Raw genomic sequence first — 15,504 nt, forward strand, 5'->3', positions numbered from 1 at the left:
TCATCAGCCTGTACAATTCCATCCACCCAGTCATCAGCCTGTACAGTTCCATCCACCCAGTCATCAGCCTGTACAGTTCCATCCATCCAGTCATCAGCCTGTACAGTTCCATCCACCCAGTCAGCCCTGTACAGTTCCATCCACCCAGACGTCAGCCTGTATAGTTCCATCCACTCAGTCATCAGCCTGTACAGTTCCATCCACCCAGTCATCAGCCTGTACAGTTCCATCCACCCAGTCATCAGCCTGTACAGTTCCATCCACCCAGTCATCAGCCTGTACAGTTCCATCCACCCAGACATCAGCCTGTACAGTTCCATCCACCCAGTCATCAGCCTGTACAGTTCCATCCATCCACCCAGTCATCAGCCTGTACAGTTCCATCCATCCACCCAGTCCTCAGCCTGTACAGTTCCATCCACCCACCCAGTCATCAGCCTGTACAGTTCCATCCACCCAGTCATCAGCCTGTACAGTTCCATCCACCCAGTCATCAGCCTGTACAGTTCCATCCACCCACCCAGTCATCAGCCTGTACAGTTCCATCCACCCACCCAGTCATCAGCCTGTACAGTTCCATCCACCCAGTCATCAGCCTGTACAGTTCCATCCACCCAGTCATCAGCCTGTACAGTTCCATCCACCCAGTCATCAGCCTGTACAGTTCCATCCACCCAGTCAGCCTGTACAGTTCCATCCACCCAGTCATCAGCCTGTACAGTTCCATCCACCCAGTCATCAGCCTGTACAGTTCCATCCATCCACCCAGTCATCAGCCTGTACAGTTCCATCCACCCAGTCATCAGCCTGTACAGTTCCATCCACCCAGTCATCAGCCTGTACAGTTCCATCCACACTGTATTACTCCATCTTCAACACATAAGGAATCAGTGTGTTGTGAGGAGCCTCTGTACTATGCGGAATAGTCCCACTCCACTTCTAGATCCTTAAGCTTCACAAACTGCAAAGTGACCCATAAACAACTAACACAGTCAGTCAGATAGCCATGAACACATTGTGAATGGGCCCTAGGTTGTAATGTGTTGTTCACTGCTCTAGTCTGCTTCACGGAACTAAAAAGTGGAACGGAACTATTCCGAGGACGACAGTGGTCCACTTCTAAGATGGCCGACAAGAACAAAACAAAAAGGTCAAATCACAGCAGCTCTTTATTTGCTTTCCCTTCTTTACTCACATATTATAAATACTCCTCATCCACCAACTTTGATAAGAAGCCCACTACAATGTACATCAGAGAGGCTGAGAGAAGACCGGGTAGGCTTACCAGTTACAGACCAGGGCTGCGTCTGAAATGGCACCCGGTTCCCTAGAAAGAAGAGACAGGAAATAGGGCATCCTTTTGGGCGCACCCTAAAAACACTAAGGGCAAGTGCCACCACCACCACCGGCGGTCACATGGCAGGATCCTGATAGTCCTGATGGAAGACCTGAGGGCCACGGCAGAGTCCAGAGGGTTGAGTTCCAGATCAACCCAGAGCCTCCCTACTCCCCAGGGCACTTCTAGAAAGAATGGAGTGGAAACTGGAACCAATATGCTGATTACTTCACCTTGTTATAGTGCTCATACCTCCAAATCGGTCTCAGACCTAGATGATTGTCTAGGGATTGGGGGGGGGGGGTCGATTTGGGATTCAAGCCTAGATGGCAGGTACCCATTCACAGCCTAGCATGATCTCACACATAAGTAGTCTTCCACCATAATGGGTTGCGTTCATTGGGGCAGGCAACGGGAAGTGTTTAACATTTTGCAACGTGGAACCAAACATTAGCGTTTCTTATTCGGACCAAGTCCAGGTAGTTCCTCACTGTTTGTTTTCTTCCGTTTGGTGCCTAATGAACACAACCCAGCGCTGAAGAGAGGTACAACATGGTGGGGAAATAAACATGGCCGCCTCCGCTGACTTCAAGCAGGGCGTTGAAACCTGAGAGGTGGCTGCAGAAGATCGATCAAACAGATGATTACAGGAGTAGTCAGCAGGCTGCGTTTGCCTCTCTCACACACCGACTGCGTTAAAACCAGCAACAACACATCAATCAGCCGCGTAACCACGACGACACGTCCTCTCTGCCGCCACGTTGCCAACGTTACATTTAAAAAGACAAAACAGTATTTACATCTTCAACACACATAACGGATGTTCCCTGACATACTGTCCGTGTAAGGCATGAGGCTTCGTAGACCTCTCTGTGCTTCAGGGACCAAACACCATACTGACACGCTCCTGTCCGCCACTCGGGGAACGGAAATTGAGAAAAATGTAAAAGTTAAAATGGATCAAACAGCAGCCCCCAACCACATCCAGGAAACCAAGTGATAATAGTCACAATTAATAATGAAAATACAGCTTTTAAAACGGCTCGGAGGGGGGACTGGAAGATAAATACAGCATAGTCTGGATAGTTACATTATCATTCCCCCAATTACAAGTCCATGTACTATATGAGAATACACTGTTCACATACTCTTTAAAGCACTCTTGGTGACAGAGCAGATGGTTAGGAAGGGGCGGGGCAGAGGGGCATATACAGATGGTTAGGAAGGGGCGGGGCAGAGGGGCACATACAGATGGGTGATGGGGTTGTATATAGATTCAGATGATAACGGATGCCTTGCATTCCCATGCCACCAAAGAGACCTAGGTAGGACTTGCAATTCCTTTTGTACAGGGCCCCCAGTCACACCTTCGAACTTCCCTCTACAAAGAAACTTACTGAGTCTGACCCCTCCAGAGCCTCCCAAAACCCTGCCCGACGACAGCAGCTGCCGTCCCATTACTGACCAATCACCAAAAGGCGAGACGAGAAATGTAGGTCACCTCTTCCCCTCATGATACCATTCAGAAAGAGTAAAGACACACCCTTAAATTCATATTTGATGAAAATATACAGTATTACAAACTGTATCAGGAAAAACAAAAACGCATAAATGAAAAATATATATCTTTTCAATTCATCATACAGAGACGTACACATTTCACAGAATTCTTTTTCTCTTTCTGTGTAATTCAGAGTGATGGACATACAGTATGTGTGAAGAGAGATTTTCTTCCTGCTGACAGACACTGTCCAATCAGAAAACTGGTACAGTGAGGAGTTTGAATCAGTTCAGTTTGTAGGAGTAGAGGGGGGGGGAAAGGTTTGTTGACCATCTCCAGTTTGGGTGGACACCATCAACATCTTGAGTTCATACTACAAGCGCTTTCCCACGTGGCCTCTGTGAGCTGTCGTCAGTCTTTGGGGAAAGAAAGTTGGAGTTGTGTGGCAGATCAATTCCAGTGAGCTTTCTGAAAGGCCTTGGATTGGTGGGTGGGGGGAGAAGTCCTGCCTATCTCCTACCCTGGTGGGTGGAGGAGCCTGTCAGTCTGCCAGGATGATCTTGACAAAGCTGGCTACGTCCGTCTCTTTGGAGTCATGCAGGGTGAAAAAGGGGTGTTGCTGTAAAAAAAAATATATATATGAGAAAACACCATGAGTCAACAATTCCTAAAATAAAACAGGAGTCCAACAGAAAGTACACATTTACACACAAGACTTAAACATATGTGGTGCACACAAGATTTAAATACAAGAACACATCAGCATCATGGTTTGACTAAACACTTGGGTAAGCCTGTCCTCTTGTGGACACATAACAAAGAGGAAACAGAGACAGGAAGTGAGCTTTCACAAAGATCCTGTGAATGAAGAGAGAAAAACAACTCCGACAATCCAACAACATTACACGTATTCACCGGTCACTGATTTAATGCTGATGAGGATCTAAAACCAACCATTAGTTCAGTGTAGGCGGGTCTCTCGTTGGGTTTCTTTCTTAAGCTGCAGAGAGAGAACAAAACAAACAACTGAGAAACATCCCTCAATACTGGACACTTCTTAACATATACCTTTAGTAAGAGCCCCCAACACATCGAAGCCTGTTTGAGGACAACGTTCTGATAACCTGGGATTTTTGGGAAAGTTTTCCCAGATATGCCAGTTAGGAGATTCCCAGAATCAGAAAGGAATAAGCAGGAAATCCAGAATCCTCCAACCTGGGAAAGTTGCCGTAATTGTGCAACTCTAAGTACACCAAAACACATTTACACCAGATAAGCTACAGCATGACATTTATAGAGTGGGCCAGGGCGGGACGAGGTCAGGACAACTGGGTCGTCCACTAAAATGTAGGTGGATTCATTTCCAGGTTGTCTTTTTCCCCCAGGTTGCATTCACACTGGGCAGATAAACAGATGTGATCATGTCTGGAGAAGGTTTAAATGCTTTTATTTAACCAGGAAGTCCCACAATCAGTCTCACCAACCACATATGTTGTAGCAGTCAGAGATGCACAGGCTGAAGGGGACCCACAGGGAGGGGACAGCAGGACCGTGCCCAGGCCTGGACCCACAGGGAGGGGACAGCAGGACAGTGCCCAGGCCTGGACCCACAGGGAGGGGACAGCAGGACCGTGCCCAGGCCTGGACCCACAGGGAGGGGACAGCAGGACCGTGCCCAGGCCTGGACCCACAGGGAGGGGACAGCAGGACCGTGCCCAGGCCTGGACCCACGGGGAGGGGACAGCAGGACCGTGCCCAGGCCTGGACCCACAGGGAGGGGACAGCAGGACAGTGTCCAGGCCTGGACCCACAGGGAGGGGACAGCAGGACCCACAGGGACCGGACCCAGGCCTGCCCAGGCCTGGACCCACAGGGAGGGGACAGCAGGACCGTGCCCAGGCCTGGACCCACAGGGAGGGGACAGCAGGACCGTGCCCAGGCCTGGACCCACAGGGAGGGAGGGGACAGCCTGGAGGACAGTGTCCCAGGCCTGGACCCACAGGGAGGGGACAGCAGGACCGTGCCCAGGCCTGGACCCACAGGGAGGGGGACAGCAGGACCGTGCCCAGGCCTGGACCCACAGGGAGGGGACAGCAGGACAGTGCCCAGGCCTGGACCCACAGGGAGGGGACAGCAGGGCAGTGCCCAGGCCTGGACCCACAGGGAGGGGACAGCAGGACCGTGCCCAGGCCTGGACCCACGGGGAGGGGACAGCAGGGCAGTGCCCAGGCTTGGACCCACGGGGAGGGGACAGCAGGGCAGTGCCCAGGCCTGGACCCACAGGGAGGGGACAGCAGGGCAGTGCCCAGGCCTGGACCCACAGGGAGGGGACAGCAGGACAGTGCCCAGGCCTGGACCCACAGGGAGGGGACAGGCCTGGACCCACAGGGAGGGGACAGTGCCCAGGCTTGGACCCACAGGGAGGGGACAGCAGGACAGTGCCCAGGCCTGGACCCACAGGGAGGGGACAGCAGGACAGTGCCCAGGCCTGGACCCACAGGGAGGGGACAGCAGGACAGTGCCCAGGCCTGGACCCACAGGGAGGGGACAGCAGGACAGTGCCCAGGCCTGGACCCACAGGGGGAGGGGACAGTGCCCAGGCCTGGACCCACAGGAGGGGACAGCAGGACAGTGCCCAGGCTTGGACCCACAGGGAGGGGACAGCAGGACAGTGTCCAGGCCTGGACCCACAGGGGACAGCAGGGGACAGCAGGACAGTGTCCAGGCCTGGACCCACAGGGAGGGGACAGCAGGACAGTGCCCATGCTGACCCACAGGGAGGGGACAGCAGGGCAGTGCCCAGGCTCAACTGCCTCCCAGGCCTGGACCCACTGCCCAGCAGTCCCAGGCCTCCCACAGGGAGGGGACAGCAGGACAGTGGGTCCAGGCCTGGACCCACAGGGAGGGGACACAGGACAGTGCCCAGGCCTGGACCCAGTCCCCTGTCCAGGCCTGGACCCACGGGGAGGGGACAGCAGGACAGTGTCCAGGCCTGGACCCCAGGCCTGGGAGGAGGACAGGAGGACAGTGCCCAGGCCTGGACCCACCCAGGGGTCCAGGCCTGGACCCATGGGGAGGGGACAGCAGGACAGTGCCCAGGCCTGGACCCACAGGGAGGGGACAGCAGGGCAGTGCCACCTGGAGGCAGTTGAACCAAACACCACATCAGCAAGGCCAGACAGGTAGCATCCCAAATAACACCCTATTCCCTATACAGTGCACTACTTTTGACCAGGACTCTAAACCCTACTCCTATAGGTCCTGGTCAAAGGTAGTGCACTAAATATTAGGGATGGGTGGTTTACCTTTTAAATTTCTGTTCGAGTTACTCGCAGGATTTTTTTTTTCAGAAACTGAATGGAGAATATATCTATTTTTTGTTACTTTTAGAACACACGGACAGATGTGTGCATATATCTATTCAGTCAATAAAACAATTTCCATTTAAGATTCATTTCTTGAAACCATAATATCAACTGGTTATATTATATGGTGAAACAGAATCCTCAGCAGGGGCGCTTGCATGTAGAACTCTGTGGCTTTGCAATGGCATAGCCTGGTTTTGTTCATTTCCTGAGCACTCACCACAGTCAAGACACCTATTGTAGAGCAAAAAACATGATCTAATATAACAAGAAAACACAACAGATGATTTTTCCAAATGAAAAAGGGGTTGCCAGTGTGAAGTGATGTGCATCAGGAACTATTATTCTCAAACAGGGATCGTTTGAAACGGGCTCAGTTTGAAACATTGACATTTCTTCAGGGTTACAAACTAAAATCTGTCTTTTCAATATAGGCCTACAGATGTTCCATTTAGTTTATTCTGCCTGTTCTTTGGACTTTTCTAACTGGATTAACAACATTGAACACTGCTCACACTGATGAATTACAGCCACAACATCGGTTTGGTTTAGTATGTTTAGGCTTAATAATTCTTATGAAAATACACCAGTCTTTTTCAAACTAATGTTTCTGTATATTTTCAGCAATAGTTTAACAGTATTTGGGGAGAAAAAAGGTGACCCCTGGTTGAATAAATGAGTTCTGATTCCCTTCCTTACGAAACAGAAGATGGAGCCATTTGGAATGCAGACAGGGAGAGAGAGATGGGCTCACCACTGGGAGCTGAAGTCCACAAACTCAGGGGAGAAGCGGTCCGAGGGCAGCTGTGGAGAGGACTCATCCACTACCTGCTTCAGTTGCTGGAAGGGTGTACCCCACGAGTCATAGGGGAACTTCAGAATGGCCAGCTCAATCTGGGGCAGAGGACCAGACAGAGGTTTGTTATCCCACAGAGGGAGGCAGTCAGGAGCTCATCTTTCAACTATGGGGACTGGTATTTACCGTCACAAAGACGGTAAAGCATCACTCAGACCAGGGTTGTATTCATTAGGACACACCGTTACAAACTAACAGTGCAACAGAAAACAATCACATAAATGCAGGTAGCCCCTCTCCGTTTCAATCCCATTTTCTTGTTTGGTGCCTAATGAACATGACCCTGCTGTTGAAAGAATTGTCGATCATATCTGTGACTCACCATTGTGATTCCTAGACTCCAGATGTCTGACTTAACGCTGTAGCCTTTCTGGTTGAGGTCGGGGTTTATCCGTTCTGGCTGAAACCGAGGGAATGAAAACACTATCAACACCATTACACAATGACACCAACGCCATCACATAGGATAAGAATACCACTGTAACACATAACAACGACATCAACACAACAAGCACCAGTCCTATTCCATTCAGGCAGTGCGCTCCCAACCACAACTAGACCAGGGTGGTGTTAAGTAGTTGTTGTGTTGGACGTTTTCCATGCGATGCCTACTGAACGTGGCCCAGGCGGTGTCAGAGCCACCTCTCCTCTTCTCCCCAGTCCTCCTCACTATCGCTGTTCCTCTCACTCTCCTTGTCTTTCTGTTTAGTTTCTTTCTGGCATCAGTGGTTTCTTTCATCAGGATTATTCAGAAATTAAAAACAAAATACATCTGCACAGAGGTGATCGTCACGTTTAGTATCTCAGGAACCACATCAATATGATGTAGCAATCTCCTGAGAGGCACAGCTTGACCACGAAAAATAACCTGGAATCAACCAATGCCTGAAGAAGCCTGGCTGCAACCAGGGTCGTGTTCAGTCGGCACAAAATGGAAACGTAGGAGGTACCACGTTAACTTGTCCGATATGGAAGTTTCATGTTATTTCTTACGTGTCAAACGTCTCTAAAACAGGGTTTCCTTTAGGAAAATGTGGAGCGGTACATTTGACCGGCAGCATTTTAATTTTAACAGACATTTGAGAAATGTGCTCATTCACGAAATGTAGACATTGGGTGTGTCATCTGATTAGGGAGTCCATCCACTGAAATCACTTTTAGATGGTTATTCATATTAACAGACATGTGAGAAATGTAGACATTGGGTGTGTCATCTGATTAGGGAGTCCATTCACTGAAATCACTTTTAGATGGTTATTCATTTTAACAGACATGTGAGAAATGTAGACATGGGGTGTGTCATCTGATTAGGGAGTCCATCCATTCATTTTAACAGACATGTGAGAAATGTAGACATTGGGTGTGTCATCTGATTAGGGAGTCCATCCATTCATTTTAACAGACATGTGAGAAATGTAGACATGGGGTGTGTCATCTGATTAGGGAGTCCATCCATTCATTTTAACAGACATGTGAGAAATGTAGACATTGGGTGTGTCATCTGATTAGGGAGTCCATCCATTCATTTTAACAGACATGTGAGAAATGTAGACATGGGGTGTGTCATCTGATTAGGAGTCCATCCATTCATTTTAACAGAACATGTGAGAAATGTAGACATGGGGTGTGTCATCTGATTAGGGAGTCCATCCATTCATTTTAACAGAACATGTGAGAAATGTAGACATGGGGTGTGTCATCTGATTAGGGAGTCCATCCATTCATTTTAACAGACATGTGAGAAATGTAGACATGGGGTGTGTCATCTGATTAGGGAGTCCATCCATTCATTTTAACAGAACATGTGAGAAATGTAGACATGGGGTGTGTCATCTGATTAGGGAGTCCATCCATTCATTTTAACAGAACGTGAGAAATGTAGACATGGGGTGTGTCATCTGATTAGGGAGTCCATCCATTCATTTTAACAGAACATGCCACCCCAGGATGCAACGGTGTGCGTCCTGATAACCAAATTCTGATAAGCACTTTGAAGATGTCAGAATGACTGTCACGTGTCCTTCTACTCAGCCAACAAGACCAGAAACAAACAGCAACATCACTAGCCTATGTCAATCTAGTACCCCCCACAGCAGAAAAGTTGACCTATTCTATTGGTAGGCTTCTGGGACAGTTGTGGGACGAAGGATCCCAAATTCATACAACCAGTAGGCCCAGGCAACATTAAAAGAAAATAACGAGGCTGATGCAACAGAGCAGAACGTTAACTTAAAATGTCAGTAAACCATTATTTCTTCACTTTATTAGCACAACAATGAGCACAAGGCAGTAGGTTATACGCAGATGTTTATTCCATAATGCAATTAGCATGAAAACACTGTTGTCAAAAATCACACACAATTTAGAAAGAGGGGAGAACTAAAGATGCAACAACTAGCACGGGTTGCTAACATGACCAGGATTGTGCCTTTGGCTACTGGACAATGAAAGAAAGTTGAATATGCTACTGGTTTCAATGGCATATGGAAGTCTAAATAATAATTGCCACCACGTTTCTATGGTGGGATTTTACTTTGAAGGAAGGTAAGACATTTCTCATCACATGAAGTAAAACATTCAGGTTTCAAACAATTACATGCAAGTATGTTGTTTTCAAATTGTTACTGCCTCCAGCTCATTACAAAGTGGTGTGTGACGCACCGAAGCCTACACAGACCTTTGCATATATAAATGGGAAACACAATTTACCACTTGTGGACTCCAATCAAGTTGTAGAAACCTCAAGGATGATCAATGGAAACAGGATGCACCTGAGCTCAATTTCGAGTCTCATAGCAAAGGGTCTGGACGCTTATGCAAGTAAGGTATTTCGATTTGTAATACATTTGCAAATATTTCTAAAAACTTGTTTTCGATTTGTCATTATAAAAATAAATGAATTGAATCCATTTTGAAATCAGGTCTGAATACTTTCCGAATGCACTGTAAGCATGACCGGCCAAATGCTTTTCCGTCGACTGGTATTTCCATCAATCAATGGGCTAAATCACATTATTCTGCAAAAGGATTTTCTCTTTTGTCCCTCGGCAGATACATTTTTTTGGCTTTTCATTTAAAAACAACAACAAAAGCCGTCTATTACCGGCTAACAGAAACCCTGGTGCCTACTGAACATGGAGAAGGTGTCAGAGCGCACCCATTCCTACTCACCGCCATGTAGGGCTTGCAGCCGGCGTCCATGGTCTTGGCCACAGAGTCCACCAGGTGGCCGCTGATGCCAAAGTCACACATCTTCACCTGGCCCTGTGTGTTGATCAGCACGTTGGACGGTTTCACATCTGCACAAAGTTATAAAAAACAAATATGTGTTTAATAATCAGGAATAGTTTAGTCCCTCCAAACGTGGCGGAGAGCAAAAATAAATAAATAATACAAATCAAATAAAGAGCCATTTCAGATAAACATGAGTAAAGGAGGTGATCGAGTGATGAGTCACCATGCCCAAGACATGAAGACTTGTGTTAGCTTGGGGAGCTGTGTTTGCCTTGGCTTTAGCTCAGCAGGCTAACAAAACCGTATCCTTCATTTACCTCGGTGTATCACCGACAGTTTGTTATGCAGATGCTCCAAGGCCTTGACGATCTGGAGAGAGAGAAGCAGTTACACACACTGCATTGTAATGACATCACTCCAGATAACCTGAGGGAACTGTGTGCCTGTCCTTACACAGCATCACAACAAGCTGCTGTGGACACGTCTTAAAGATGACAATATACATCATATCAACAGGAACGTGTACTTCAGCATTATGAATGTTGTTCTGTTCTCTCTCTCTGGCATCAGTGGTTTCTTTCATCAGGATTATTCAGAAATTAAAACTAAATACATCATCTGCACAGAGGTCAGTGTGATGTTATACTGTAACCCTGCAGGGTTGTGCTCATTAGGCACCAAACAGAATAAAGAACTAAACCAGGGAGGGACTACCTGGACCAATAAGAAACTCCTGTGTTTTCCACTGCGTGCCCTGATGAACACAGCCCAGGTGTCCTACTCACCGCTACAGTGATCTTCCCCAGGATGTCTTCAGGGATGGTCATGCCTTTATCCATCACCTGCTTGTACAACTTATCCAGAGACGTGTCCATCAGCTCCATGCAGATCCACACGTCACCCTGGCAACGCAGAGACAACACCTATTACTGTACAACTACCTCTAAAATACTCAGCCTGTTTGTTCTCTCTCTCTGGCATCAGTGGTTTCTTTCATCGGGATTATTCACAAATTAAAACTAAATACATCATCTGCACAGAGGTCAGTGTGATACACAAAAACACAAAGAAAAAAAAATAAGTCCTTCCATGACTAATACAGAGGAGACTACTTTTAATCGTAGTTTGAAAACCCAACTGAATTGAAAATGTATTTGAGGGAAGAAAGTGGCCAAGTGAAAGCCAGCCGAGCCACAGGCTTCCACCATAATGTCGTTTTCACATGTTTGTTTTTTCCATTTATGTATTGAGGTTGGACTTTTAGCACGTAGGGCGCACTGACTGGTGTCATCTCATTAGTCAGCACGTGTTACACCTGTGCTGGTCCCCCCCCCCCCATCTCGTTAGTCAGCACGTGTTACACCTGTGCTGGTCCCCCCCCCCATCTCATTAGTCAGCACGTGTTACACCTGTGCTGGTCCCCCCCCATCTCGTTAGTCAGCACGTGTTACACCTGTGCTGGTCCCCCCCCATCTCGTTAGTCAGCACGTGTTACACCTGTGCTGGTTCCCATCTCGACACCCCTATGAGTGTCCCTCAGAACCCCTCCTAAAACCCCACCCGTTTCCTTTTGGTTGTTCTCAGTGACTCTTAGTTCCCCTTTCGGTTTGTGTGACAATTTGTTGATTTTCTTGTTCTTTACTACCAATTAAAATTAAGTCCAGATAACTCTATGGCTGTTTACACAAGTAACTTAATTCAGAAATTTGGCCAATAATTGGTATTTTGAACAATCAGAACTTTTGCCAATAAAATACAATAAATTAAGCTGCCTGTGTATAACCCAGGCTGTGCTACAGATGTGGTGCTGAGAGACTGTCCAGGCAAACCCAGGCTGTGCTACAGATGTGGTGCTGAGAGACAGTGTCCAGGCAAACCCAGGCTGTGCTACAGATGTGGTGCTGAGAGACAGTGTCCAGGCAAACCCAGGCTGTGCTACAGATGTGGTGCTGAGAGACAGTGTCCAGGCAAACCCAGGCTGTGCTACAGATGTGGTGCTGAGAGCTGACCTCTCTGAAGAGAGCGCCGTAGAAGGTGACCGTGAAGAAGCAGTCCACGGTCCTCATGGAGATGTCCAGATCCATCAGCAGTCTCTTCTGCTCCAGGGTGTTCACTGTGGCCCGGATCCTCTGGGGGGGGGGGAGTCACAGAAATACAATCACTAGAAGGAACAAAGCCCTTTGGCTCAGACCACAGCAATTTGAATGGAAGACTCACAGGAACACTAATTATCTCTTCCATAATGTATCTATTTTATTTTTTGTGTGTAAATGACATATAGTTCAGGGGTATTCTTGTTAAAGATGATGACTTCCCGGTGAAAGTAAACTTTACATTTGGTATGACATCTGCATACGACACCATCACCTCATCTATTACTGTTAAACTACCTGTTCTCTCTCTCTGGCATCAGTGGTTTCTTTCATCAGGATTATTCAGAAATTAAAACAAAATACATCATCTGCACAGAGGTCATTCATTGTCCCGTTTGGATTGACAATAAAAACATATTTAACCTTTATTTACCTAGGCAAGTCAGTTAAGAATAAATTCTTATTTACAATGATGGCCTACCCCAGCCAAACCCTAACCTGGACAAAGCTGGGCCAATTGTGCGCCACCCTATGGGAGTCTCAATCACGGCCGGTTGTGATAAAGCCTGGAATCAAACCAGGGTCTGTAGTGACGCCTCTAGCACTGAAATGCAGTGCCTTAGACCGCTGTGCCACTCGGGAGCCCAAAATGACCATAGGAGTTGTCAAAACAGCACAGGTCTGTGTTGGTCAGGAGTGTTGATGTTGAGATAGAGCTGTGTGGCTCGTCTTATAAAGTGACACACACACTTATCTAATCAACATCTCAGATATGTAAATAGAAAATGTTTATTAGATATGTTTTCAAAAGTCAAAACAGACATCTCTGATAAAGTGCCGTCGGAAAGATCTCAGATCCGTAGACCTTTTCCACATTTTGTTACGTTACAGCCATATTCTAAAATGGATTCAATAATTCAGAAATAAATAAATTAAATACCTTATTCACATCAAGGGGTCTGAATACTTTCCGAATGCACTGTACAGAAATCTAAAATGTCTGTTTCAGTAGAAGGCAACATTTTGAAATATTCAGATACACATATGCTATGTAGAACAAACACGCCTCTGGCACGTAGAATAAGGAATCGTGTTGTCTCTATTCATGGCATTTCTATCTGCAACGTTCCATAACATTGGCTCATTAAACATGCACCCTGGAGCACTCCACCCACCTTGACGGCCATGATAAGCCCACTGGGCACATGTCTCATCTTGTCCACCACGCCATACGCTCCTCTACCCAGCTCCCCAATCTGCTCCAAGTCATCTGCCTTCACAACAAAGTTCTGTCGAGAGGGAGAAACACAGTGGAGAGAGACAGAGGTCTATCAGCCAATCACATCAAGTTCAACCAACACATGCAGAAGAGAAAACCCCAGAGTCGTGTTCATTAGGACCCGTCGCAAAACAAAAATACGTATTTCTTATTGGACCCAGGTGGTATAGTTTTGGATTTCTGAGTCAGGTAATGACATCACCATTTTGACACCAAAGCCATATACTTATCGTTGACTACAGTACAACTCTCTTCAACACCCTCCCTATCTTTCTGTTTAGTTTCTCTCTGGCATCAGTGGTTTCTTTCATCAGGATTATTCAGAAATTAAAACAAATACATCATCTGCACAGAGGTGATCGTCACGTTTGTCTGAGATGCACAGCGTGAGAAAAGTCTATCAGTCACATCAAAGTCAACCAGTAAAGGCATTAGAGAAAACGCTACGGTCGTGTTCATTAGGACATGCAACAGAAGACATTTTCAAAAAGCTTAGCAACGAAAAACAAAAGTAAGTGCTTCTTATAGGACCAGTCCAGGGTTGTAAACATTAGTCCAAAGTTACAAAACATGAGTTTCTATTGGACAAATTCAGGTCCGTCCCCAATCCGGTTAAGAAACTTTTCCCAACAGAATCGGCGTAATGAATACACCCAAGCAGCCCCTCCCTGTTTCAGTCTGTTTTCGTCCGTTTGGTGTCTAATGAACATGACCCAAGTAAAACCAAAAGGTGATAGAAAGTGAAGTACTACAGCCTGAGCACAACGTTCTTCCCTACCTTTTCTCCAATGGTAACACAGGCTTTGGAATCCAGATCTCGAGGGGGCTGAGGAGAGGATAGGGAGTGGGATTAATACCATGCATTCGTTTAAAAATGTGACATCGATATCAAACTTAACACAAAACAACTAATGCTCTTTCTTATTGAACATCACACTGCATGACTGTACTTTGACAAGATGCTATGTGAAACCTGGGTGGTTTAATTTAGGGTGTGAAAGAGGAGGTTCAGGTAATGACATCTACATATGAAATCATAACCTCATCCTCTATTACTGTACAGCTACCTCTTCAGTACACTCTCCCTGTTTCTTTTGTTAGCTTCTCTCTGGCATCAGTGGTTTTCCTTGTCACCATTATTAAGAAATTAAAACAAACACAACATCTACACTGAGGTCCTCGTCACGTTTGTGACAAACACACAGCAGTGGCTAATTTCCAGGGCATCTTTTTTTTGGAGTCGTGCTGCACAGATAATGAGCTCTGACAATATCTGGAGAAGTGTTTAGCCCACCATCTCAGAAACCACGTTAATATGATGTAGCAATCTTCTGAGATGCACAGCGTGACCACGAAAAAGACACCCAACCAATGACAGAGAAGAAGCCTTACGCCGCGGCTGCAGGTGGGGGCTGATCAAAGACCTCTTTGGAGAGCTTGAGGCCTGGGTTCTTCTTCTTTCCTATGAGAGGAGAGGAAAGGGAGAGGAAAGATCAGCCTCGTTCTTTAAGAAAACCTATCTATACCATGACCTGTCAATCTTTACTTTCAATAAAGCAGAACAGAGAAACCCCAGTTGAACCGTGTGTTGTGAGAATGCTTGGTTCTGTTTTTGGTGTGGACTTCCGACTTGTACTGTAACGTGTTAGTGACTCTACAGCTCCATTTGTTGTTATCTACCCAGAGATTGCTCAACAATAGAAAACAGGTGAACGGCTCGCTCATAAATCGGAACGATGACACAGAGAGCGAGAAAGCAGAAACAGATTACCTCACTCATTAACCCTCGGTTTTGTCTAACCCTATTGTCATACAAGCAGCAATTTAACCGCCTTGGTTT

At 46.8% G+C, this 15,504-nt stretch overlaps 1 protein-coding gene across 1 annotated transcript; it reads right to left on the minus strand.

The window, feature by feature from the left end:
• Positions 1–1,151: 1,151 nt before the first annotated feature.
• LOC135537073 (dual specificity mitogen-activated protein kinase kinase 6-like) lies at positions 1,152–14,484 on the minus strand. Its single transcript, XM_064963278.1, has 10 exons — positions 14,443–14,484; positions 13,561–13,674; positions 12,302–12,421; positions 11,078–11,194; positions 10,610–10,661; positions 10,230–10,357; positions 7,381–7,458; positions 6,957–7,096; positions 3,792–3,837; positions 1,152–3,456 (listed from the first exon to the last, which is right to left on the minus strand). The coding sequence occupies exons 2-10, from the start codon at positions 13,597–13,599 to the stop codon at positions 3,379–3,381; spliced, it is 798 nt and encodes a 265-aa protein (XP_064819350.1). The 5' UTR covers positions 13,600–13,674; positions 14,443–14,484; the 3' UTR covers positions 1,152–3,378.
• Positions 14,485–15,504: the final 1,020 nt, after the last annotated feature.

The sequence above is a fragment of the Oncorhynchus masou genome, unplaced genomic scaffold, assembly GCF_036934945.1.
Source record: "Oncorhynchus masou masou isolate Uvic2021 unplaced genomic scaffold, UVic_Omas_1.1 unplaced_scaffold_708, whole genome shotgun sequence".
Lineage (NCBI taxonomy): Eukaryota > Metazoa > Chordata > Actinopteri > Salmoniformes > Salmonidae > Oncorhynchus > Oncorhynchus masou.

Bases quoted from the DNA above. Each gene is read 5' to 3' on its own strand.
- LOC135537073 (XM_064963278.1), bottom strand. From the start codon at position 13,599: ATGAGACATGTGCCCAGTGGGCTTATCATGGCCGTCAAG. The intron at 10,358-10,609 runs GTAAATGAAGGA...AACTTTGTGCAG, and splicing joins ACTGTCGGTGATACACCGAG to ATGTGAAACCGTCCAACGTG. The intron at 3,457-3,791 runs GTTGGTTTTAGA...TTTTTTTTACAG, and splicing joins CCGCCTACACTGAACTAATG to CAACACCCCTTTTTCACCCT.